This window comes from Haliotis rufescens, unplaced genomic scaffold (genome assembly GCF_023055435.1).
Source record: "Haliotis rufescens isolate VD_foot unplaced genomic scaffold, xgHalRufe1.0.p SCAF_6, whole genome shotgun sequence".
Taxonomy (NCBI): domain Eukaryota; kingdom Metazoa; phylum Mollusca; class Gastropoda; order Lepetellida; family Haliotidae; genus Haliotis; species Haliotis rufescens.
The window spans coordinates 2,438,056-2,465,492 of NW_025964334.1; the positions used below are offsets into that span (position 1 = coordinate 2,438,056).

Consider the following 27,437-nt stretch of genomic DNA (forward strand, 5'->3'; position numbering starts at 1 on the left):
ATTGGGATCGGGTGGTCAGGCTCGCTGACTTTGTTGATACATGTCATCAATCCCAATTGCACGGATCGATGCTCATGATATCAATCACTGGATTGTCTGGTCCAGACTCGATTATTTACAAACCGCCGTCATATAGCTGGAATATTGCTGAGTGCGGCGTTAAACAACACACCAACCAACCATTACAATTAGCCCGAGGGCACTCTGCAGTCAGCCCTGGATACACTGCAATGTGAGAAAGAAGAAGGTGGATATCTTTATACATACATAAACCTAAAACTACCCTGAAGAGAGAATATGGTTTATTGGTCAGTGCTATAATAGAATAGTTATTACATCAACAGAGCAAGAAACGACACAGACTGGTCCGTGTTAAGAGTCCTGAGTCAAGTCTGCTGCTGCACCTGTTCAAGTGTCTTTCAAAATATTTTATGAAAGTGTAAAATACATGTTGAAATTTCAAATGAATTTTGTTGAGGGAGTGAACAATACTGACACGGTGTCATTTATGCAATACTTGCAATACATCTGCGCACAGAGAAGGCGTGGAAATTGATGGCCAGTCTTTGTCATATGATGTCCGTCGACAGAACCATGTAATCATAGATACGGATGGCTCGAATATGTCAAAAGTTGATTTCATGGATTAGGCTTAAGTTACATGTACCCAACAATTTGTTCGAAATTTAAATCTACCATGAATTTGAGATTTACTCGATTCTGATTGGTCAATCAGAGGCTTTTAAATAACAATAAACCCCCTCTGATTGAAACAGCTGGTTTGACGGCCGCATCACCGCGGAAGCTAATATTCATAGAATAGAACTATTTTCAGTCATTGTCGGTATATTTGAATAATTATATCTACAATTACAGGTTACAAAATACACAGATGCGGTTACTACAATATTCAAAAGATGTGTGGCAATACATTTCATGCAGAAAACACGATATAAATCTATAAAGGAATGTATTTACGTTTTGGAGACAACAGAGAGCTTTTCTATATACGACTGTGACGTCATATCTTTTGCGTCACAATGAGCGATAAGACGTCATAATGGTGACGCGCAATGTAGAGCGAAAGCCTTGCAAAGCTTGCTTTGTTTTCTTAAGGGATGCCCACCTCATGTTAGCTTACAAAGTTGCCGTGCATATATACTTTCAATGCCTGTCATATGTTCGAGTGAAGTATTACGGTGTAAACAAACTGCTTTAGTATATACAGCGCCATATTTTGTTCGGTGATTCCGTAATTTAGATCGATAACCCACTCAAAACACTGACTCAACCCATGCCGCTTCACTTAGTATATTTGCTAACACCAAAGAGTTCGCGTTTTATTTAGTCATGGTAGAATGGAGATAAACATACTAAAATTAACATTTGAAACCTCACGCTGCGCGTTCGGTTCCAAATTCAATTTAGCGCGGTTAAATCTCCAGGTAACCTAGCTCTACATTGAAAACACAGTATGTTTATCTCCTAATTGTATTAAACTGAGATATCAAACAACGTATCTTTGATTAGATTAGCCAGATATGGACATGTTTGAAAAACACATTTTCAAAGGCAGTATTCTATTATTTAAACATTAAATACAGCTTAAGGTTATCTGCTGTGACTACCCTTAAAACATAGTATCCCTACTATAAAAATCAGATCCACTAATCCTAGATTACCAACAGAAACGGAGCGATGGGAAAATATACCACGGGAAGGCGGTTGTAACAGTTGTCACTGTAATAAAAATGATTTAGCTGACGAGTATAACTGTTTATTAATGTGTTCTTTTTCGCATAACTTGAGTAAATTATATATTTACAAGAAATATTTTACATGACCTTGTGTGATATTACTTGATATGCTATTAAATACTGAAAGCTTATTGGAACAAAGAAAACTGGCACAGTTTGTAAAAGAAATCCTTAATCTATTTCATTAAATGTAGGATTGTGTCACAGTTATACCTTATACCTCGTGTCACATAAATATATTGTGCGTACCTTCAAAATGCCATAGGTATGACCTTGAAGCGAAATAAACGTTTTTGTTGTTGTTGTTGTTGTTGTTGTCGATGCCTTACACCCTTCTATTCACTTCACGAAAAATATATAAACTCATCTCTTTCTTAAACTCGGATAACATATATGGATAACATATTATTATTAATTACCACTTTTGCTCTTGATTGAAATCGATCATGGCTCAGACCAGACCTTTGGCGTCTTTCTGGTGGAGAGAAGCTTGAAAATATAGATTCACAAGCCAAGAACAACTGGAGACTCAGTCACACATGATTTGTTAATTGTGGTGTTAACTACGCTTGGTTGGTTTGGGGTTGAAGATCACAAGTGATTGGCTACTTAATGTGGGTGTTGATCACATATCCTTGGTGACTTGAAGTGGGTTTTGATCACAATGATTTGTTTACCTGAGGTGTGATCAATCAGGATGACATTTAAGGTATATGTCATCATATCAGCCAGGATTAACAATATCAATAGCTAGACATTGTCAGGTTTTCCGGAGACCTACTGACGCTAAAGGCCTTCTCGCGTAAATTATGCAAATATTATTGGTTCTCCACCAACATTGTACTGACATATGGTCATACAACCGATGTATGGTGCCCCACCATCATTTGATGGCAGGTGAAGCCCTTTGGCCCCCCTGATTAACAGAGTATTTTAGTCTCATCACTAAGATCGATTTGAGAAAAAAGGGCCATGGCACCCTATGCGAGTGCGTGCTTGCGCGCGCGTGTGTGGTACACCAGCACATTTCAGAGTGAAACAAATTTGCCAAAAGGAAGTTTGTATACGAACAGGGATCCTAGCCACTCTCGTAGCCCATCGGAGACCTGCAACTGTGGACGAATGGTGTTGCTATGAGTTCTGATGTGTACAAGTAGCTTCATAAACCACACTATTATTCCACAGTGTTACTCCACAGTGTTACTCCTCAGTATTAGTCCACAGTTTTAGTCCACAGTTTTAGAGAACAGCTTCAGACGAATTCGCAGGAAACCCCTGCGGAAGTGTGAACAGATCAAAGTAGGCGTCGGCCCACGTGTTGGTTGCTAGGGCCAGCACCAACACACACACCACGTTCATACCAAAACCAGCCACTGCCTGCAGAAACAAGAAACACATGTCAGTGTGGAGTCACAGTTTCCCAATTTGTAGATAGAACATGATTACTTGCTGATGAAACGTCTTGTATTGGTTCTCATAAGATAAGACGACAACGCCAGAGAAATAACAGTCTTGATTACCTGCAGAAAGGTTCCAGTTGGCGTAAAATGCAAAATAGTGATGAAAATTATAGGAAATACTCTTTGTTAAATGGCAAACCTTTTTAATCCTAAATCGGTACCAGTTACATACACAATACATCCTTCAGAAGTCCAAAGTAAATAACAAAATTTGGAAAAGTACACTATGAAAAACTAATAGAATACTCATCTATTCTGAGCATGCAAACGAGGGTTGCGGTTGTTTCAAATGAGTAAATTAATTCCAATTTCGAAAAAAGAAACGAAGCAGCAAGAAAATCGTGAGACAAGTCTTCCCATCCACTAAATACGCTCCTCACCTCAGACACAATAGCGATACCCTCTTGTTATGTAAAATATATGTGTCTATCTCCTCATTACGTCTGGCCCATGTAATTCAACAATACTTCATGAAAGATGTGCCCATATAGTGTTACAATTCCTTTGACAAGCAGTAATAAATAGTACAGCATCCTATGAAGGCAATAGGTACACCAATACTATTAATTCACACTTGTGACGTAACTGCAATACTCTTTACTGTGATGTTTCTAACATGTAAAAACCTAAACTCCACCTTGATGTTTGAAGACAGGCCTTCTCCGCCTTTACTAGTGAACAGACCATCACAGTGTTGAGATGCTTCTTTAAGTGGCATGTAGAAGTTAGTATGATGAACAAGGGATATAGTTCTATGACTATATAACTTTTTTTTTTCAATGAATGCGACGTTTCCAAGTAGATATTAACACCTTTATCAAGCAACTTATGTGTCATAATCACTTGCTTGATGACGGTGTTAATATCTACACCGATAGTCGCATTCATTATGATATAGAAATCTCACCTGTTAAGCTGTTAAGAAAAACAAAGATGGCTACGTCGCAACCATATTGATCACAAATATATTAAATGGTTGTTGACCTGAAGAATTATTGATCCGGTAAAACATACAAATGGTCCAGCCAAATCAACTCAGATCTCCTTGAAATTACGTTCTCTAAAAACCTGTTACGATTTGTGCATGCAACAAGTTTAGAGTTCCAGTTTCTTCTAGATCTCTCCATCTCATTGGATACAAGATGTAGACCTTTTTTCAACGATATTATATGGCACAACATACACTTGAACAGTTCGGTCTCCATGTTAACAGGCATCCATTGACAAAACTGATGTCATGACGAAATATCTCTACTCACCATGTCTGACACCTTGATGTAACCGTTAGCAAACACGATGGCGTTCGGCGGTGTTGCCACTGGCAGCATGAAGGCAAATGAGGTTGCGATCACGCAAGGGAACATCAGGAACAAGGGATTCATGTTCAGAGACAGGGCCTAGGTGATTAAACAGACACAAGGTGTATTCTCCAGTTGATAAGCTCGATATATGTGGATCTTGAACGTTGTTGTGTGTAACTATTGGAGAATTAACCCAAAATGAACATTCAGTAGGGCAGGGAATAGGAGGGTTTACATTTCTGGTTCATTTTACACCCCAAACAAGAATGAATCAAAATATTAAAAAATATACATTCAGTATATGATGTTTAATCAACTAACCAGATTCCCCATGATGGGTAACAACAATGCTGCCGTTGCGCTGTTGCTGGTCACCTCGGTAGCCGCTGCTACCAACAACGTCAGCACCAGGTTCATGAGGCTGGGGTCCATGGAGCTGAACACTGTCAGCTGGTTGCCGATCCACTGAGACAGCCCTGATTTCTGTAAAGACACAATGTGCACCACAAGTGACCGTGACAGCCCTGATTGCTGTAAAGACTCACCAGGATTGTATATTACGTTTGTGGTGAATAGGTCTGTTTCAGTTTTCGGTGGGCGAAGGCGTATTTTGGCGCCTCGTTGCACGTGCTTACCTCACAGGCATCAGCGAGAGCATACCCTCCCCCGATGAGCAGCAGCACCCCCCAGGGGAACCTGTTCTGCACGACGTTCCAGGTCAGCAGTGGGGTCACGGACTGTGAGGGCGCACCTGCAACAACAGCAATGTAACATGCAAGCAGTGTGCATCAAAGAAAGTAAACTAAAACATATCCGACTCATTGACTCCAGGCTTGTTGAAGTTGAATTATTTCCGCATTTCGAAGGTAAGCTAGTATAAATAAACGTCATCGGTAACTGGGGAAACAGGGCTATAAGTAACAAAGGAAACAGAGATGTCGGTAACTGGGGAAACAGAGATGTCGGTAACCGGGGAAACAGAGATGTCAGTAACAGGGGAAACAGAGATGTCGGTAACTGGGGAAACAGAGATGTCGGTAACCGGGGAAACAGAGATGTCAGTAACAGGGGAAACAGAGATGTCGGTAACTGGGGAAACAGAGATGTTGGTAACCGGGGAAACAGAGATGTTGGTAACCGGGGAAACAGAGATGTCGGTAACTGGGGAAACAGAGATGTTGGTAACTGGGGAAACAGAGATGTCGGTAATCGGGGAAACAGAGATGTTGGTAACTGGGGAAACAGAGATGTCGGTAATTGGGGAAACAGAGATGTCGGTAACCGGGGAAACAGAGATGTCGGTAACTGGGACAACAGAGCTGTAGGTAACTGGGACAACAGAGCTGTAGGTAACTAGGACAACAGAGCTGTAGGTAACTAGGACAACAGAGCTGTAGGTAACTGGGAAAACAGAGCTGAAGGTAACTGGGGAACAGAGCTGTAGGTAACTGGGGAACAGAGCTGTAGGTAACTGGGGAAACAGAGCTGTAGGTAACTGGGGAAACATAGCTGTAGGTAACTGGGGAACAGAGCTGTAGGTAACTGGGGAAACAGAGCTGAAGGTATCTGGGGAACAGAGCTGTAGGTAACTGGGACAACAGAGCTGTAGGTAACTGGGGAACAGAGCTGAAGGTTACTGGGGAACAGAGCTGTAGATAACTGGGGAACAGAGCTGTAGATAACTGGGGAACAGAGCTGTAGGTAACTGGGACAACAGATCTGTAGGTAACTGGGGAACAGAGCTGTAGATAACTGGGGAACAGAGCTGTAGGTAACTGGGACAACAGATCTGTAGGTAACTAGGACAACAGAGCTGAAGGTATCTGGGGAACAGAGCTGTAGATAACTGGGGAACAGATCTGTAGGTAACTGGGACAACAGAGCTGTAGGTAACTGGGACAACAGAGCTGAAGGTATCTGGGGAACAGAGCTGTAGATAACTGGGGAACAGATCTGTAGGTAACTTGGACAACAGATCTGTAGGTAACTGGGACAACAGAGCTGAAGGTAACTGGGGAAACATAGCTGAAGGTAACTGGGGAAACATAGCTGTAGGTAACTGGGACAATGAGGGGAAAAGTTCATAAGGAATTCTGTTCTTTGTCTTTAGGAACACAACATTACCTGATTTTCGCCAACAAAAAACTGACGGACGTGTGGACGGAAAGACGAACAGACTGACGCAGATCAAAATGGCAGCCAATGAGTCTCCAACATACCTGGGAACAAATGTAAATAGTATAAGTGAGTGAATGGGTTTGACGTCGTTGGGTGAAACAGTCGTAGACCTTCACCGGATTATTTCAACCCATCGGAACAGGTGTTCCAAGCATCAGGAATGGGGCGAATCTGAGATTAAAACACACGGTAATTGGATCCTGGCACGGAGAGTGACAACCGTTTCAGATTTCCATTGCTGTAGAGTTGTACATGGGGCGTCTGTTCGGATGGTACTGTACATGGGGCGTCTGTTGGGATGGTACTGTACATGGGGCGTCTGTTGGGATGGTACTGTACATGGGGCATCTGTTGGGATGGTACTGTACATGGGGCGTCTGTTGGGATGGTACTGTACATGGGGCATCTGTTGGGATGGTACTGCACATGGGGCATCTGTTGGGATGGTACTGTACATAGGGCGTCTGTTGTGATGGTACTGTACATGGGGCGTCTGTTGGGATGGTTTTGTACATGGGGCGTCCGTTGGGATGGTACTGTACATGGGGCGTCCGTTGGGATGGTACTGTACATGGGGCGTCTGTTGGGATGGTACTGTACATGGGGTGTCTGTTGGGATGGTACTGTACATGGGGTGTCTGTTGGGATGGTACTGTATATGGGGTGTCTGTTGGGATGGAACAGTACATGGGGCGTCTGGGGATGGTACATAACACGGGGCGTCTGTTGGGATGGTACTGTACATTGGGCGTCTGTTGGGATGTTTCTGTACATGGGGCGTCTGGTGGGATGGTACTGTACATGGGGCGTCCGTTGGGATGGTACTGTACATGGCACGTCTGTTGGGATGGTACTGTACATGGGGCGTCTGTTGGGATGGTACTGTACATGGGGCGCCTGAGGATGGTACAGTACACGGGGCGTCGGTCGGTATGGTACTGTACGAGGGACGTCTGTTGGGATAGTACTGTACATGGGGCGTCTGTTGGGATGTTTCTGTACATGGGGCGTCTGGTGGGATGGTACTGTACATGGGGCGTCCGTTGGGATGGTACTGTACATGGCACGTCTGTTGGGATGGTACTGTACATGGGGCGTCTGTTGGGATGGTACTGTACATGGGGCGCCTGAGGATGGTACAGTACACGGGGCGTCTGTCGGTATGGTACTGTACGAGGGACGTCTGTTGGGATAGTACTGTACATGGGGCGTCTGTTGGGATGGTACAGTACATGGGGCGTCTGGGGATGGTACTGTACATGGGGCGTCTGTTTGGATGGTACTGTACATGGGGCGTCTGTTGGGATTGAACTGTAAATGGGGCGTCTGTCGGTATGGTACTGTACACGGGACGTCTGTTGGGATGGTACTGTACATGGGGCGTCTGTTGGGATGGTACAGTACATGGGGCGTCTGGGGATGGTACATAACATAGGGCGTCTGTTGGGATGGTACTGTACATGGGGCGTCTGTTGGTATGGTACTGTCCATGGGGCGTCTGTTAGATTGGTACTGTACATGGGGCGCCTGAGGATGGTACAGTACACGGGGCGTCTGTCGGTATGGTACTGTACACGGGACGTCTGTTGGGATAGTACTGTACATGGGGCGTCTGTTGGGATGGTACAGTACATGGGGCGTCTGGGGATGGTACTGTACATGGGGCGTCTGTCTGGATGGTACTGTACATGGGGCGTCTTGGGATGGTACATAACAGGGGGCGTCTGTTGGGATGGTACTGTACATGGGGCGTCTGTTGGGATTGAACTGTAAATGGGGCGTTTGTTGGAATGGTACGGTACATGGGGCGTCTGTTTGGATGGTACTGTACATGGGGCGTCTGTTGGGGTGGTACTGAGAGGTGTACATGGGGCGTCTGTTTGGGTGGTACTGAGAGTTGTACATGGGGCGTCTGTTGGGATGGAACTGAGAGTTGTACATGGGGCGTCTGTTGGGGTGGTACTGAGAGTTGTACATGGGGCGTCTGTTGGGATTGAACTGAGAGTTGTACATGGGGCGTCTGTTGGGGTGGTACTGAGAGTTGTACATGGGGCGTCTGTTGGGTTTGTAATAGGAGTTGTACATGGGGCGTCTGTTCGGATGGTACTGAGAATTGTACATGGGGCGTCTGTTGGGGTGGTAATAATAGTTGTACCTTGGGCGTCTGTTGGGGTTGTACTGAGACTTGTACATGGGGCGTCTGTTGGGGTGGTAATGGGAGTTGTACATGGGGCGTCTGTTGGGATGGTACTGAGAATTGTACACGGGGCGTCTGTTGGGGTGGTAATAAGTGTTGTACATTGGGCGTCTGTTGGGATGGTACTGAGAGATGTACATGGGGCGTCTGTTGGGATGGTACTGAGAGTTGTACATAGGGCGTCTGTTGGGGTGGTACTGAGAGTTGTACATTGGGCGTCTGTTGGGTAGGTTCTGAGAGTTGTACATGGGGCGTCTGTTGGGGTGGTACTGAGAGTTGTACATAGGGCGTCTGTTTGAGTGGTACTGAGAGTTGTACATGGGGCGTCTGTTGGGATGGTACTTAGAGTTGTACATGGGGCGTCTGTTGGGGTTGTAATGGGAGTTTGTACATGGGGCGTCTGTTCGGATGGTACTGAGAATTGTACACGGGGCGTCTGTTGGGGTGGTAATAAGTGTTGTACCTTGGGCGTCTGTTGGGGTGGTACTGAGAGTTGAACATGGGGCGTCTGTTGGGGTGGTACTGAGAGTTGTACATGGGGCGTCTGTTGGGATGGTACTGAGACTTGTACACGGGGCGTCTGTTCGGGTGGTAATAATAGTTGTACCTTGGGCGTCTGTTGGGGTGGTACTGAGAGATGTACATGTGGCGTCTGTTGGGGTGGTACTGAGAGTTGTACATGGGGCGTCTGTTGGGGTGGTACTAAGAGTTGTACATGGGGCGTCTGTTGGGATGGTACTGAGACTTGTACACGGGGCATCTGTTGGGGTGGTAATAATTGTTGTACCTTGGGCGTCTGTTGGGGTGGTACTGAGAGATGTACATGTGGCGTCTGTTGGGGTGGTACTGAGAGTTGTACATGGGGCGTCTGTTGGGGTGGTACTAAGAGTTGTACATGGGGCGTCTGTTGGGATGGTACTGAGAGTTGTACATGGGGCGTCTGTTTGGGTGGTACTGAGAGTTGTACATGGGGCGTATGTTGGGGTGGTACTGAGAGTTGTACATGGGGCGTCTGTTGGGGTGGTACTAAGAGTTGTACATGGGGCGTCTGTTGGGATGGTACTGAGACTTGTACACGGGGCGTCTGTTGGGGTGGTAATAATTGTTGTACCTTGGGCGTCTGTTGGGGTGGTACTGAGAGATGTACATGTGGCGTCTGTTGGGGTGGTACTGAGAGTTGTACATGGGGCGTCTGTTGGGGTGGTACTAAGAGTTGTACATGGGGCGTCTGTTGGGATGGTACTGAGAGTTGTACATGGGGCGTCTGTTTGGGTGGTACTGAGAGTTGTACATGGGGCGTATGTTGGGGTGGTACTGAGAGTTGTACATGGGGCGTCTGTTGGGGTGGTACTAAGAGTTGTACATGGGGCGTCTGTTGGGATGGTACTGAGACTTGTACACGGGCCGTCTGTTGGGGTGGTAATAATTGTTGTACCTTGGGCGTCTGTTGGGGTGGTACTGAGATATGTACATGTGGCGTCTGTTGGGGTGGTACTGAGAGTTGTACATGGGGCGTCTGTTGGGGTGGTACTAAGAGTTGTACATGGGGCGTCTGTTGGGATGGTACTGAGAGTTGTACATGGGGCGTCTGTTTGGGTGGTACTGAGAGTTGTACATGGGGCGTATGTTGGGGTGGTACTGAGAGTTGTACATGGGGCGTCAGTAGGGATGGTACTGAGAGTTGTACATGGGGCGTTTGTAGGGATGGTACTGAGAGTTGTACATGGGGCGTCAGTAGGGATGGTACTTTGAGTTGTTCATGGGGGGGGGGGGGCACTGTTGGGGTGGCGTGTGTTGACCCAAGGCTGATATGAGGGGTATCACCACAATTGACTGTTTCAATTCTTTCTATATTTTACTGTTGCATCCATCAGTTTCACAAAAACTGTGTTGCGATGATACTGTACATGGGCGGTATGTTGGGATGGTACTGTACATGGGCTGTCTGTTGGGATGGGACTGTACATGGGCGGTCTGTTGCGATGATACTGTACATGGGCGGTCTGTTGGGATGGTACTGTACATGGGCGGTCTGTTGGGATGGTACTGTACATGGGCGGTCTGTTGGGATGGTACTGTACATGGGCGGTCTGTTGGGATGGTACTGTACATGGGCGGTCTGTTGGGATGGTACTGTACATGGGCGGTCTGTTGGGATGATACTGTACATGGGAAGTCTGTTGGGATGATACTGTACATGGGCGGTCTGTTGGGATGGTACTGTACATGGGCGGTCTGTTGGGATGGTACTGTACATGGGAAGTCTGTTGGGATAGTACTGTACATGGGCGGTCTGTTGGGATGGTACTGTACATGGGCGGTCTGTTGGGATAGTACTGTACATGGGCGGTCTGTTGGGATGATACTGTACATGGGAAGTCTGTTGGGATGGTACTGTACATGGGAAGTCTGTTGGGATGGTACTGTACATGGGCGGTCTGTTGGGATGATACTGTACATGGGAAGTCTGTTGGGATGGTACTGTACATGGGAAGTCTGTTGGGATGGTACTGTACATGGGAAGTCTGTTGGGATGATACTGTACATGGGCGGTCTGTTGGGATAGTACTGTACATGGGCGGTCTGTTGGGATAGTACTGTACATGGGCGGTCTGTTGGGATGATACTGTACATGGGCGGTCTGTTGGGATAGTACTGTACATGGGCGGTCTGTTGGGATGATACTGTACATGGGCGGTCTGTTGGGATGGTACTGTACATGGGCGGTCTGTTGGGATTGTACTGTACATGGGAAGTCTGTTGGGATAGTACTGTACATGGGCGGTCTGTTGGGATGGTACTGTACATGGGAAGTCTGTTGGGATGGTACTGTACATGGGCGGTCTGTTGGGATGGTACTGTACATGGGAAGTCTGTTGGGATAGTACTGTACATGGGCGGTCTGTTGGGATAGTACTGTACATGGGCGGTCTGTTGGGATGGTACTGTACATGGGAAGTCTGTTGGGATAGTACTGTACATGGGCGGTCTGTTGGGATGATACTGTACATGGGCGGTCTGTTGGGATGGTACTGTACATGGGAAGTCTGTTGGGATGGTACTGTACATGGGCGGTCTGTTGGGATGGTACTGTACATGGGAAGTCTGTTGGGATAGTACTGTACATGGGCGGTCTGTTGGGATAGTACTGTACATGGGCGGTCTGTTGGGATGGTACTGTACATGGGCGGTCTGTTGGGATTGTACTGTACATGGGAAGTCTGTTGGGATAGTACTGTACATGGGCGGTCTGTTGGGATGGTACTGTACATGGGAAGTCTGTTGGGATGGTACTGTACATGGGCGGTCTGTTGGGATGGTACTGTACATGGGAAGTCTGTTGGGATAGTACTGTACATGGGCGGTCTGTTGGGATAGTACTGTACATGGGCGGTCTGTTGGGATGGTACTGTACATGGGAAGTCTGTTGGGATAGTACTGTACATGGGCGGTCTGTTGGGATGATACTGTACATGGGCGGTCTGTTGGGATGGTACTGTACATGGGAAGTCTGTTGGGATGGTACTGTACATGGGCGGTCTGTTGGGATGGTACTGTACATGGGAAGTCTGTTGGGATAGTACTGTACATGGGCGGTCTGTTGGGATAGTACTGTACATGGGCGGTCTGTTGGGATGGTACTGTACATGGGAAGTCTGTTGGGATAGTACTGTACATGGGCGGTCTGTTGGGATGATACTGTACATGGGCGGTCTGTTGGGATGGTACTGTACATGGGAAGTCTGTTGGGATGGTACTGTACATGGGAAGTCTGTTGGGATAGTACTGTACATGGGAAGTCTGTTGGGATAGTACTGTACATGGGCGGTCTGTTGGGATGGTACTGTACATGGGCGGTCTGTTGGGATGGTACTGTACATGGGAAGTCTGTTTGGATAGTACTGTACATGGGAAGTCTGTTTGGATAGTACTGTACATGGGCGGTCTGTTGGGATGGTACTGTACATGGGCGGTCTGTTGGGATGGTACTGTACATGGGCGGTCTGTTGGGATGGTACTGTACATGGGCGGTCTGTTGGAATGGTACTGTACATGGGAAGTCTGTTGGGATGATACTGTACATGGGCGGTCTGTTGGGATGATACTGTACATGGGCGGTCTGTTGGGATGGTACTGTACATGGGAAGTCTGTTGGGATGATACTGTACATGGGCGGTCTGTTGGGATGGTACTGTACATGGGAAGTCTGTTGGGATGGTACTGTACATGGGAAGTCTGTTGGGATGGTACTGTACATGGGCGGTCTGTTGGGATGATACTGTACATTGGCGGTCTGTTGGGATGGTACTGTACATGGGCGGTCTGTTGGGATGGTACTGAGAATTGGATATAGGGCGTCCACCAAGGAAGTCTGCTGGGAAGATACTGTGCAGATTTGCTAAATGAAGGAGATGTTGACATACAGAAGAAACAGAAAATACATAAACAACAAATAAAATACTAATGTATAACCATGTCAGGGACACGAATGGGTTATTTATTGCCGTATTATCCCCGATATTATATTATGTTCCGTATACTTCATACGTCACTTACCCCGCGGGGAGGAACTGGTCCCACCCCCCGACGTAGGGGATGTTCCGCGTCAGCCACGCCAACACCAGCGTGACGAAGTGGACGAGAACGCCGGCTTCAGCAAAACTGCGGAAAATAATGAATTACCATTGAAGTAAGTACTCCAACAGTGAGTGAGTATGGTTTTACGCCGCTTTTAGCAATATTCCAGCAATATTACGGCGGGGGACACCAGAAATGGGCTTCACACATTGTACCCATGTGGGGAATCGGACCCGGGTCTTCGGCGTGATGAGCGAACGGTTTAACCACTAGGCTACCCGACCGTCCCTCCAGCAATGTGATGTGTGTGCGTGTGTATGTATGAGTGTGTGTGCGTGTGTGTATGCGCGCGCCCGTGTGCGTGAGTGGGGTGAGTCAGTGTCTAGTTTAGGACCTTGCAACATGACGACGGAAACCTAGTTTGGGGTTGTGTCAGGGCGTCTACGGCCCCGGTTGTGACTTCTGCTGACGGGTGGTCCCTTCATTATAGACTCCCAGGTTCTTATGCTTCCACAGGCTGACCTTCCACCATTTCATCTGATTGAATGTGGGTGACGTTTTTGTTAAACTTACGACATTTTGCCCAGTTTTTTATATTCCTCTTTAATGACGGCTGTCACTCTCTTCTGGCCATCACCCGTCTTTGACATGCAGCACAACAGCGACCTGGAATGATGCAGAACTGAGATTGACATTCTTGTGGCAGTGTCATGCTACTTCGGTTTGCTGTTGTGACTGTTGTCGTGGTGTCGCCTCTCAACAGACCAAACCATAAACCATAAACCATAAACATCAATTTTATAAAGATACTAATGTGAAGCGGAAGGCATATGATGTCTCGTCATATTTTTCATAGACAATCTGTGTGCGGCATCTGTGTACAGCAACAATCTATGAAAGGGAGGGCCAAGGGACCATTTTCTTTGCATGTTGATACAGTGGGATAATAACACTAGGTAGGTAGGTAGGTAGGAAGGTAGGTAGGTAGGTAGGTAGGTAGGTAGGTAGGTAGGTAGGTAGGTAGGTAGGTAGGTAGGTAGGTAGGTGGGTGGGTGGTTGGGTGTATGTTTTGGTGTATGTTTGGGTGAGTGAGTGAGTGAGTGAGTGAGTGAGCTTACACGATGTAAGCCTGGGTGTTTTGTCGTGAGGCGGTAGTTGGTAAAAGTCTTAAAATTTATTTATTATGGTCATAAGTTACAGAATTTAAAAACCCAGACAGGGGTAAGTAGCTATTGGAGATACGAGAAACAAAGTGAATTTTGTTTAAATGTCATTCAAGCATTTATGTTAGGCTCCTTTATTGACATGTGGCATGGTGACTTACTTCTTCCCAAGGAACAACGTCTGCAGCCACATCCACGCCAACGTTAAGCAGATCACCGACCCCGGCAGGGCGAATATCATCCATGTGAGGAAATTCACGCCCGAATCAAGACCGTACTTTTCGAAAATTCTACACAACAAAAATGATAAAACTCTAAACAACAACAACAACAACAACAACAACAACAACAACAACAACGACGACGATGATGATGATGATGATGATAATAATGTATAAACAATAAAAATATTAAAAGTCTAAACAATACAAAATAAAAGTCTAAACAATAAAATTAAAGAAAACGTCTAAACAATTCAAATCTTAAGTCTTAAAGATAAAAATAAAAGTTTAGCCATTAGAAATAATGTCATAATCAAATAAGCAATAAACGCAGTGGATACATTGTTCCATAAAAGAGTTATAGAGAAGTGAGAGAAGTTATTGAGATCCGACAGACCTGACCACATGTCTACAAACAAAGCCTGGGTTGTTATACACTCACATATCCGCCTGACCCTTCATGATGAGGTTAGGTCCAGACCCCGACAACGACCCAGTGCCGCCCACGTTGGCAGCGTAGGCGACACAGAGACAAAAGCCCTTGCAGAGTCTACTGAACTCGGGGGAGTCGTGGCTTCGGTCGGTGGGGTCGAAGGGCGTGGGAGGGGGCGTTGTTACATTTATCCCTGTGGTGCTGGCTTTCCTGTAGTAAACATTATTACATTCTGGTTGTGTCGAAGTGTTACATTCTGGTTGTGTCGAAGTATAACATTCTGGTCGTGTCGAAGTATTACATTCTGGATGTATCGAAGTGTTACATTCTGGTTGTGTCGAAGTGTTATATTCTGGTTGTGTCGAAGTGTTACATTCTGGTTGTGTCGAAGTGTTACATTCTGGTTGTGTCGAAGTGTTATATTCTGGTTGTGTCGGAGTGTAACATTCCGGTTGTGTCGAAGTGTTACATTCTGGTTGTGTCGAAGTATTACATTCTGGATGTGTCGAAGTGTTACATTCTGGTTGTGTAAAAGTGTTACATTCTGGTTGTGTCGAAGTGTTACATTCTAGCTGTTTCGAAGTATTACGTTCTGGTTATGTCGAAGTATTAAGGTTTGGGGGAAAGTGATGACCCAGAGCTGGAGATGAAAGGGACAGATAACATAATGTATTGTATAAAAACATTTCAGAATCTGATGATCATCCTGGTGGTTCTGTTACACAACACACGCCAGTTCGATCAGTTCCATCAGTTCCATCACTGGACATTGCAGTGTTGTGCAGGAGTTCGTTATATTGCGTGTCCCCCAGAACATCAAGTTTTTATTTGAAAAACCATTATAAACATTGGATACATGGTGAGATTGACAGTTGGAATCATGGCTTATTTGACATTTCTATCAACCGAATGGAATACATTTCTTGGAAGACGAATTCCGTATTTGGATGTGTTTATGGCCTCGAATGCTCTTGAATGAGAGTGTTGTCATTCGATGTTTTTTAATTCATTCAGCACAGTTACTGCCCTTTCATTTCGAAAAGACTTAAATAGCCGTGGGGCGTAATTAAGCGGCCGTATTATCAGTTTGTGTGCACAACAACTGCACAAATTGCTGGACAGAGAAAACATACGTTTCTTCAGGATGTGTATCTGCTGAGACTTCGCCATTTATGTGAGTGTCGACTTTATCCCCGAGGTTGTCGAATTTGTCCCCGACGTAGCCACCGTTGGTCATCCCTGAACACAAGATAGAACATAAGTAGCTTGCCATAGTCAGCGACATTCCAGCTGATCACTGATCTGTGAATGGTCGAGTCTGAACCAGACAGACCAGTGGTGTATATTGAATATCAAACAACGCCGTCAATATACGGTGACACACACACACACACACACACACACACACACACACACACACACACACACACACACACACACACACACACACACTGAGCTGAGCTCAACAAGTCACTGACCACCCGATCTACTGAGTGGGCTCTTACCATGCGCTATATAACATACCGTGCACCTGTTCGGGCTCCCTGGGAGGTGAAGGAACGGCATTGGTCATGAAACCCTTGGCAGCAACAACCCAAGAGCGAGCGTATTCAAATCAAAGAATTTACCTACTCTGTGTTATGGTTCTCACCTTGTTCCATATCGATGGCATTCTCCACTTGGCCCTCTCTTGATCGCTGATTGATTTGTCGGAGTTCGTCGATGACGGCGCTCACGATGGGGGTCATCATGGCGGTGGTGGCGGTGTTGCTGATCCACATTGACAGGAACCACGTCGGCAGCATGAAACCAAGCATCAACCTTAGGGACGAAGGATGAGTAGAAATGTATTTGAGATAATGGCTGAGAGAGTGAGGAGAGTATTATGTCGTTTTTAGCAATATTTCATCACAATCACAACGGGGGACACCAGAACGTTGCATACCTTAATGATACGATGGGAACGTGAAACGTTCTGAACCAACTATGATGGACTCCACTTTTATTGGGGTAAGACAAGGCTGCGTTTTGAGCCCTGTTTTGTTTATATTCTATACCAATGAGCTATAGCTGCAAATGTATGCTGCTTGTGATCATGGTATATTTGTTCCCTAATATATTAAAGATCTAATGATACTCTTATTTGCCGATGACATTGTATTTTTCTCGTATACTGTTCGGGGCTTACAGAGACAGCTTAGATGAGATGTTTTAAATAAATATTGCTCGAAATAGGGATTGTGTGCAAATGTTGATAAATCCAATGTTATTGTATTTCGAAATCGAGGGAAAGTATCTCAGTATGAATCATGGACAATGGGCAATGTGAATACAAAGACAGTAACTTACCAGAAATATATTGGAATTATGTCTTCCTCACTGTTAATATCGTCTAAAGCATGTGTCACCATACATGAACGCAAGGCAATGGGGCCAATTCTTATTTGTTGAGTAAGAACTAATTTATAGACATCTCGACTGCTTGTCATATATTTGACAGTAATATATTGATGTATGTTTCGGAAATATGGGTATGAAATACCGTGACAGAGTTGAAAAGATACAAGCATGCTATTTTAAACGTTTTCTTGGCGTGGGTAAATATGCAGCAAACAAAGCTATTCTGGGTGAAACTGGACGTCATTGTATGTCTATAAACACACAAATAAGGGTAACTAAGTACTGGATTAAGCTTTGAGAATGAATGCAAGCCGATACCCCTTCCAATGTTATGTTATGCTTAAAGTATCAGAAGAGAATGGTAAAGTCAATAGGGCATCACATGTGAAACAAATGTTATTCAATAGCGGTTTTGCGCATGTGCGGTTATTCCAAGATGTTGGTGATAAGAACATGTTTTTGTTTGTATTTAGAAGACGCTTAAGAGATACGTATTTACAAACATGGTACCGTAGTTTGTAGTCGTCTAATGTTTCAGTGCATTCTGCTAATATAAACTCTCTTTCCCAGCCCGAATTAGTGAGTGAGTGAGTAGTGAATTATGTAACTGTACTCGGGGACAAACAATAAGTTACAGCAATGTGTATATTTCCAATATCTCTTCACAACTTTGTGACACACCTATAAGCGGTCGTTACAACCGAGGAAATACAACCGTTGGAAGGTGTCCAAATTGACGTCAGAGGCCTCTGTTAAGGTGCTACCGCACGCGCATGCGCGACACCAACATGGTTGTTATTTTAACATTGTTGGATAGCCAATTGGACACTTTCAATGTAACCAAAAGATTTAAAGAGATTTGGTCACTGCAAAAGTCAACATTATTATTAAAAGTTAAATATTTGTTAAATATACCTCATACAGAATGTGTATCTGAAGACTGTGCCTTTAAGCATTGAAAGTATTGTACTTAATCTGTTAAGAGTGTGCCACTCGTAAATACAAACTGTGTCTCTTTGTCGTCAATGTTGGACGCAAGCCTTAACCACAAGGCAATACCATCGCCCCAGTACAGCGCTCTTAGGTCCTGTATAACGCTCGGACGTCCTGTAAAACACTCAGACGTGAAGTTAACGTCGATGTGATAGATGTGTAGATAGGTGTGCTACTCACCACCTAGGCTGGGCGCCGACCAGGGTAAGCGTCTTGAGAGCGATCCTCTTGTGCAGTCTACAGTTCTCCACGGCAATGGCGATTGTAAGGCCGCCAAAACCAAACATGGTGGTCTCCTGACCGAAACAGCGAAAACATTTGAAGTGACCGAAAATCTTACTTCATTGAATAATAAGTTGTCAATACGCTTTCACAAGGGATTGGTAGTTTATCATAGGGGTGGGGATCGGGTGGGTCGGAGGTCGACAGGATCGCTCTTCGGACGGCCTAAAATTTTGCCGACACCCCCCATTTTATGTAACAGTCCCTCCACCTAAATACGTGGAACATTTTTCATGATCCGCCTTCTTATAATAAAAGACCAGTCCCTAAATGATGTTGAAATTTGTAAATGTTTTATTTGATTAAAATTAGAATATTTCAAACACCTGCCGCAATGTTTAAGACACTGATGTTCGTCTTGCAGTTGGATATCGGTGTAATTTACAAAGATGATTATTTTGACCCTATTGAAAACGTTCGGGACACAGATTGGGACGGCCACATCCTCATTTAAGTCTGCTCTGACGATCAGCATCTAAACCTGGGGATGTGTTCCGCCAAGGGTTTGGTTGGATAGATTGTTGTTTTACGCCGCACTCAGCAGTATTCCAGCTATATGACGTCTCTCTGTAAATAATCGAGTCTGGACCAGACAATCCAGTGATTGCTATCATGAGCATCGATCCACGCAATTGGGATACGATGACATGCTTCAACCTAATCAGCGAGCCTGACCACCCGATCCCTTTAGTCGCCTCTTACGACAAGCATAGTCACTTTTTACAGCAAGCATGGATTGCTGAAGACCTAATCTACTCCAAATCTTCACGGGTCTTCCTCCAAGGGATATTGAAGAGGACTGTTTTTAAATAAGTGATGAATCTTTTGTACATCACGTGACGCACACCTTGATATAGTTCCCGGCAACGTCAGTCGCCTTCATGACCCCGAACAAAGGGAAGACAACCATGGGCAGAAGAGCGGTCACCGCCAGGGGGAGGCTCTCCGTGATCCAAAACACGGCCATAAGGGCAAGGCCGTAGGCACATTTTGTTTCCTGAAACACAAGAATGGAAAACCACTCATCTACTGCACATACGTGTCATGGCGCATTTTATTTAGGAAATGCTAGAAGGTTAACAGTCTCATCCTACCAGGTACCCATTCACTGCTGGTTAAACAGATGCTACGGTACATATCGAACAAAGTCACTTGCCTGAGGAGTCACCACACGTGCTACATGTGTGTGGAGCAGAACCGAAGCACCAGACACTCTCAGGACGCTCACCCATCCAGCTGCTCTCCGCAACCCACGTTGATAAACTTCACCTGTTTGTGACCAGTGTGTCCACACAGGACCACGTGCCACCACATTGCCCCAGGGTAGAATGACATGACAACACCCCCTTCTAAAATTATTTATTATTACAGCTGTTATAAAAGTTTTTTAACTTTATTTATGTTTTAAGATTAGACTTTCTTGTTTTAATCTATAACGTTATCCGAAATATTTCATTGTCATTCACGTTCGCCCCACGACGACTCCAAATAGGGATGATAATGACATTTTTCATTAATTACAAAAATCAACCGAAACACCCTTTTCTCACGTACACTAGAATGGCTTAAGGAAGCAAAGCCTCGATTTTTCAACATTTTCAATAGAAAATGTAACATTGATCAAGACTGTAACTATGAATTGTTTGCCACATGTTTGATAATCAGCCTGGGAGGTCAAAAATTTGCTCATGTTTAATTATTACCAAAATCTATATTCTGCCATTCATTTTGTGTTAAGTTATAATTCCAAAACTTGCATAAACATAATTAAGTTATCATTCACATGAACACTTGTGAATATTTTCCTACAGTTTCTAAGTTTTGTTTACATCACACATTATCCAGATCCTTATACATTAGTGAGTGAGTGAGTGAGTGAGTGAGTGAGTGAGTGAGTGAGTGTGGAATTACGCCGCTTTTAGCAATCCTTATACGTTAGTTCTCATCAGATGTATTTGAAATCTTGGATCCTTATACATTAGTGAGTGAGTGAGTGAGTGAGTGAGTGAGTGAGTGAGTGAGTGTGGAATTACGCCGCTTTTAGCAATCCTTATACGTTAGTTCTCATCAGATGTATTTGAAATCAAAAATGGAACTCAATCAATATTTCACAATGCCACACCTTCTGGTGTTTCAGGTTAATGACGTTTTGCAATACTTACATATTTTTGGCATCGGTGATCATCTTATAGAAAGGAAATGAAGACAATGTGAGGAAAGGGTACTCTTGTAAATTGTGGACGTTACCACGGCAACTGGACTTGGTTTGCTGTATTGTTAATGAAGTAGTTTCTACCTACGTGTATGAGAAAGCTACGCGATAAATAGCAAAGAAAAAAACGAAGAAGCGTGTGTTTTTTTCACGATAAAACATTGTTCTATCATCGCAACTCGATGACGAATTAAATTGAACGACGCTATTTTTGGTATGGTTATGGTATCTAAGACAAAATTGTTATGGATGAGCAACTTCTTTATTACAATTGGGCGACGTTTCGGTGTAGATTCTAACACCGTTATCAAGCAAATGATGTACAAACTAGGTAAGAGCATGATATATATACATAACAATAGAAGATGTTTATATAACAGATACGGTTGATGTGCACTGATTGATTAGGTAGTTATGATAAGTCAAGATTAAACAAGAGATAGGGTTGATGTGCGAAATACGCATCAGTCGGAAAGCGCACGTTAAATCTCCAAAGTAAGTAAGTGGGTGAGTGAGTATGGTTTTACGCCGCTTTTAGCAATATTCCAGCAATATCACGGCGGGGGACACCAGAAATGGGCTTCACACATTGTACCCATGTCGGGAATCGAACCCGGGTCTTCGGCGTGACGAGCAAACGCTTTAACCACTAGGCTACCCGACCGCCCCTCCAAAGTAAGTAAGTAAGTAAGTAGCTTGTACATCATTTGGTTGAAAACGGTGTTAGAATCTACACCGAAACGTCGCCCAATTGTAATAAAGAAGTTGCTCATCCATAACAATTTTGTCTTAGTTACTTCTAAATGCCACTCAAAGAAGTTGGTTATGGTATGGTATGGTATGGTATGGTATGGTATGGTATGGTATGGTTTGGTATGGTATGGTATGGTATTTGGGTTTTAGGGCGACTTTGACCATTAAACACATCCAATGTTTTTACGAGTAATAGAAATGAGTTGATGAACTAAGCTCCTTCATGATGTAATATTTTATATGTAAAAACAGCTAGTAATCACTATTCCATTTCTGACAAGTAAGAAGTGAGCCGTAGGTCAGGACGGAGTGGGGGTGGATGGTGAGTTGTTGGTTAGGACGGAGCGGGGGGTGGATGGTGAGCTGTAGGTCAAGAAGGAGTGGAGGGTGGATTGTGAGCTGTAGGTCAGGACGGAGTGGGGGGTGGATTGTGAGCTGTAGGTCAGGACGGTCGGAGGGTGGATGGTGAGCTGTAGGTCAGGACGGAGTGGAGGGTGGATGGTGAGCTGTAGGTCAGGACGGAGGGGAGGGTGGATGGTGAGCTGTAGGTCAGGACGGAGTGGAGGGTGGATTGTGAGCTGTAGGTTAGGACGGAGTGAAGGGAGGATGGTGAGCTGTAGGTCAGGACGGAGCGGAGGGTGGATTGTGAGCTGTAGGTTAGGACGGAGCGGAGGGTGGATGGTGAGCTGTAGGTCAGGACGGAGTGGAGGGTGGATTGTGAGCTGTAGGTTAGGACGGAGTGAAGGGAGGATGGTGAGCTGTAGGTCAGGACGGAACGAAGGGTGGATGGTGAGCTGTAGGTCAGGACGGTCGGAGGGTGGATGGTGAGCTGTAGGTCAGGACGGAGTGGAGGGTGGATGGTGAGCTGTAGGTCAGGACGGAGGGGAGGGTGGATGGTGAGCTGTAGGTCAGGACGGAGGGGAGGGTGGATGGTGAGCTGTAGGTTAGGACGGAGTGAAGGGAGGGTGGTGAGCTGTAGGTCAGGACGGAGCGGAGGGTGGATGGTGAGCTGTAGGTCAGGACGGAGTGGAGGGTGGATTGTGAGCTGTAGGTTAGGACGGAGTGAAGGGAGGATGGTGAGCTGTAGGTCAGGACGGAGCGGAAGGTGGATGGTGAGCTGTAGGTCAGGACGGAGTGGGGGGGGGGGGGGTGGATGGTGAGCTGTAGGTCAGTACGGAGTGGGGGGTGGATTGTGAGCTGTAGGTTAGGTCGGAGTGGAGGGTGGATGGTGAGCTGTAGGTCAGGACGGAGTGGAGGGTGGATGGTGAGCTGTAGGTCAGGACGGAACGAAGGGTGGATGGTGAGCTGTAGGTCAGGACGGAGTGGGAGTTGGATTGTGAGCTGTAGGTAAGAACGGAGTGGGGGTGGATTGTGAGGTGTAGGTAAGGACGGAGTTGGGGTGGATGGTGAACTGTAGGTCAGGACGGAGGGGAGGGTGGATGGTGAGCTGTAGGTCAGGACGGAGCGGAGGGTGGATGGTGAGCTGTAGGTCAGGACGGAGGGGAGGGTGGATGGTGAGCTGTAGGTCAGGACGGAGTGGAGGGTGGATGGTGAGCTGTAGGTCAGGACGGAGTGGAGGGTGGATTGTGAGCTGTAGGTCAGGACGGAGGGGAGGGTGGATGGTGAGCTGTAGGTCAGGACGGAGTGGAGGGTGGATGGTGAGCTGTAGGTCAGGACGGAGCGGAGGGTGGATGGTGAGCTGTAGGTCAAAACGGAGGGGAGGGTGGATGGTGAGCTGTATGTAAGGACGGAGTGGAGGGTGGATGGTGAGCTGTAGGTCAGGACGGAGCGGAGGGTGGATGGTGTGCTGTAGGTCAGGACGGAGTGGAGGGTGGATGGTGAGCTGTAGGTCAGGACGGAGTGGAGGGTGGATGGTGAGCTGTAGGTCAAGAAGGAGTGGAGGGTGGATGGTGAGCTGTAGGTCAGGACGGAGTGGAGGGTGGATGGTGAGCTGTAGGTCAGGACGGAACGAAGGGTGGATGGTGAGCTGTAGGTCAGGACGGAGTGGGGGTGGATGGTGAGCTGCAAGGGCTGAGTGTGATAGGGCTTCTCTATTTCTGTTGCACCGGTGGACAATTATCATTATCCTGCGTTGTTACATACTTCGACCATGACAGCAGATCAGCGAAAAGCGCAATAAAACGGCCAAATGCACGATAAGGGTGGAAAACCCTGTTTACACTCCGCAAGTAGGCCACAGTGACATGTTGAAAAAATGCAATGTCAATATATTTGAACAAAGTATTTGTCTCGAGGAAAGTATTCTTATTTTAATCTCGAATTATTGTTCTTAAATCCATGGTCATAATCCCATGGTCATCTGGCAACAAATGTGAGGAAATCGACATCGAAACTGGATTCGCATTACTTGAACGAATCTGTCGACAGTCGTGATCCTTATATGACTATTTCTCAATGATTGCATACCTGACTTCTGTCAACTGTACCAACCACTTCGGTCATCACGTTGCACGAACTATATACGGGGTGAGATCTGATGGCTGCAGTTTGGGAGTATGTATATACTAGTAGATCAGAGCACCACCTACCGGAGTCTGGGAGTATGTATATACTAGTAGATCAGAGCACCACCTACCGGGGTCTGGGAGTATATATATACTAGTAGATCAGAGCACCACCTACCGGGGTCTGGGAGTATGTATATACTAGTAGATCAGAGCACCACCTACCGGAGTCTGGGAGTATGTATATACTAGTAGATCAGAGCACCACCTACCGGAGTCTGGGAGTATGTATATACTAGTAGATCAGAGCACCACCTACCGGAGTCTGGGAGTATGTATATACTAGTTGATCAGAGCACCACCTACCGGGGTCTGGGAGTATGTATATACTAGTAGATCAGAGCACCACCTACCGGGGTCTGGGAGTATGTATATACTAGTAGATCAGAGCACCACCTACCGGAGTCTGGGAGTATGTATATACTAGTAGATCAGAGCAACACCTACCGGGGTCTGGGAGTATGTATATACTAGTAGATCAGAGCACCACCTACCGGGGTCTGGGAGTATGTATATACTAGTAGATCAGAGCACCACCTACCGGAGTCTGGGAGTATGTATATACTAGTAGATCAGAGCACCACCTACCGGAGTCTGGGAGTATGTATGTACTAGTAGATCAGAGCACCACCTACCGGGGTCTGGGAGTATGTATATACTAGTAGATCAGAGCCCCACCTACCGGAGTCTGGGAGTTTGTATATACTAGTAGATCAGAGCACCACCTACCGGGGTCTGGGAGTATGTATATACTAGTAGATCAGAGCACCACCTACCGGAGTCTGGGAGTATGTATATACTAGTAGATCAGAGCACCACCTACCGGGGTCTGGGAGTATGTATATACTAGTAGATCAGAGCACTACCTACCGGGGTCTGGGAGTATGTATATACTAGTAGATCAAAGCACCACCTACCAGAGCCTGGGAGTATATATATAAGTAACAGCATCACCTACCGGAGTCAAAGAATATATATACATGCTACTAGATCAAAGAAACACCTACAGGAGTCCGAGAGTGTGGGTAGAGGTAAGAGCACCACCTACCGTAGAGTCCGAGAGTATGTATATAGGTAAAAGCACCACCTACCGTAGAGTCCGAGAGTATGGGTAGAGGTACAAGCACCACCTACCGTAGAGTCCGAGAGTGTGGATAGAGGTACAAGCACCACCTACCGTAGAGTCCGAGAGTGTGGGTAGAGGTAAGAGCACCACCTACCGTAGAGTCCGAGAGTATGTATATAGGTAAAAGCACCACCTACCGTAGAGTCCGAGAGTATTGGTAGAGGTACAAGCACCACCTACCGTAGAGTCCGAGAGTATGTATATAGGTACAAGCACCACCTACCGTAGAGTCCGAGAGTATGGGTAGAGGTAAAAGCACCACCTACCGTAGAGTCCGAGAGTATGTATATAGGTAAAAGCACCACCTACCGTAGAGTCCGAGAGTGTGAATAGAGGTACAAGCACCACCTACCGTAGAGTCCGAGAGTATGTATATAGGTAAAAGCACCACCTACCGTAGAGTCCGAGAGTATGGGTAGAGGTGCAAGCACCACCTACCGTAGAGTCCGAGAGTATGTATATAGGTACAAGAACCACCTACCGTAGAGTCCGAGAGTATGGGTAGAGGTAAAAGCACCACCTACCGTAGAGTCCGAGAGTATGTATATAGGTACAAGCACCACCTACCGTAGAGTCCGAGAGTATGGGTAGAGGTAAGAGCACCACCTACCGTAGAGTCCGAGAGTATGTAAATAGGTACAAGCACCACCTACCGTAGAGTCCGAGAGTATGGGTAGAGGTAAGAGCACCACCTACCGTAGAGTCCGAGAGTATGGGTAGAGGTAAGAGCACCACCTACCGTAGAGTCCGAGAGTATGGGTAGAGGTAAGAGCACCACCTACCGTAGAGTCCGAGAGTATGTATATAGGTACAAGCACCACCTACCGTAGAGTCCGAGAGTATGGGTAGAGGTAAGAGCACCACCTACCGTAGAGTCCGAGAGTATGTATATAGGTAAAAGCACCACCTACCGTAGAGTCCGAGAGTATGGGTAGAGGTACAAGCACCACCTACCGTAGAGTCCGAGAGTATGGGTAGAGGTAAGAGCACCACCTACCGTAGAGTCCGAGAGTATGGGTAGAGGTACAAGCACCACCTACCGTAGAGTCCGAGAGTATGGGTAGAGGTACAAGCACCACCTACCGTAGTGTCCGAGAGTATTGGTAGAGGTACAAGCACCACCTACCGTAGAGTCCGAGAGTATGGATAATGGTAAAAGCACCACCTACTGTAGAGTCCGAGAGTATGTATATAGGTACAAGCACCACCTACCGTAGAGTCCGAGAGTATGGGTAGAGGTACAAGCACCACCTACCGTAGAGTCCGAGAGTATGGGTAGAGGTACAAGCACCACCTACCGTAGTGTCCGAGAGTATTGGTAGAGGTACAAGCACCACCTACCGTAGAGTCCGAGAGTATGGATAATGGTAAAAGCACCACCTACTGTAGAGTCCGAGAGTATGTATATAGGTAAAAGCACCACCTACCGTAGTGTCCGAGAGTATTGGTAGAGGTAAAAGCACCACCTACCGTAGAGTCCGAGAGTATGGGTAGAGGTAAAAGCACCAGGGGCAAAAAGACCACCAGCAGCGTCCTCTTTATTGCCCAGAAGTCACGTGATATGCTCCCTGCACGTGAAGCTGACGCAATGTCCGTCTCAACGGTATAATTATCTCTCGCCATTTCTAAAAATCAAACACAGCTGATTTGATGTTTGTGTTTAGTTGCATACTTCGTTCAGAGACGCTATCCAGCATCATTTATTCGAAAGAAGAGCATAAAGACGGCAAAACATTCAGTACTTGCACGAAAAGTTCACATTAACCATGATGTAAAAACCGATGGATATTTGTGAGACAAACCGTGACAGTCTACTTACCGGCCCCAGGTGAAATATATAACCAGGTAAGAATCCCTG

The 27,437-nt window shown here is 45.9% G+C and overlaps 1 protein-coding gene across 1 annotated transcript; it reads right to left on the reverse strand.

Moving 5' to 3' along the window:
* Positions 1 to 1,372: 1,372 nt before the first annotated feature.
* On the reverse strand, positions 1,373 to 27,333 carry LOC124149774 (solute carrier family 13 member 2-like). The gene is made up of 14 exons (XM_046521546.2): positions 27,050 to 27,333; positions 19,811 to 19,960; positions 18,862 to 18,977; positions 16,940 to 17,109; positions 16,422 to 16,527; positions 15,298 to 15,498; positions 14,796 to 14,924; positions 14,045 to 14,137; positions 13,451 to 13,555; positions 6,643 to 6,737; positions 5,154 to 5,269; positions 4,840 to 5,001; positions 4,477 to 4,614; positions 1,373 to 3,134 (listed from the first exon to the last, which is right to left on the reverse strand). Exons 1-14 carry the CDS (start codon positions 27,200 to 27,202, stop codon positions 2,997 to 2,999), a joined length of 1,872 nt encoding a protein of 623 aa, XP_046377502.1. The 5' UTR covers positions 27,203 to 27,333; the 3' UTR covers positions 1,373 to 2,996.
* Positions 27,334 to 27,437: the final 104 nt, after the last annotated feature.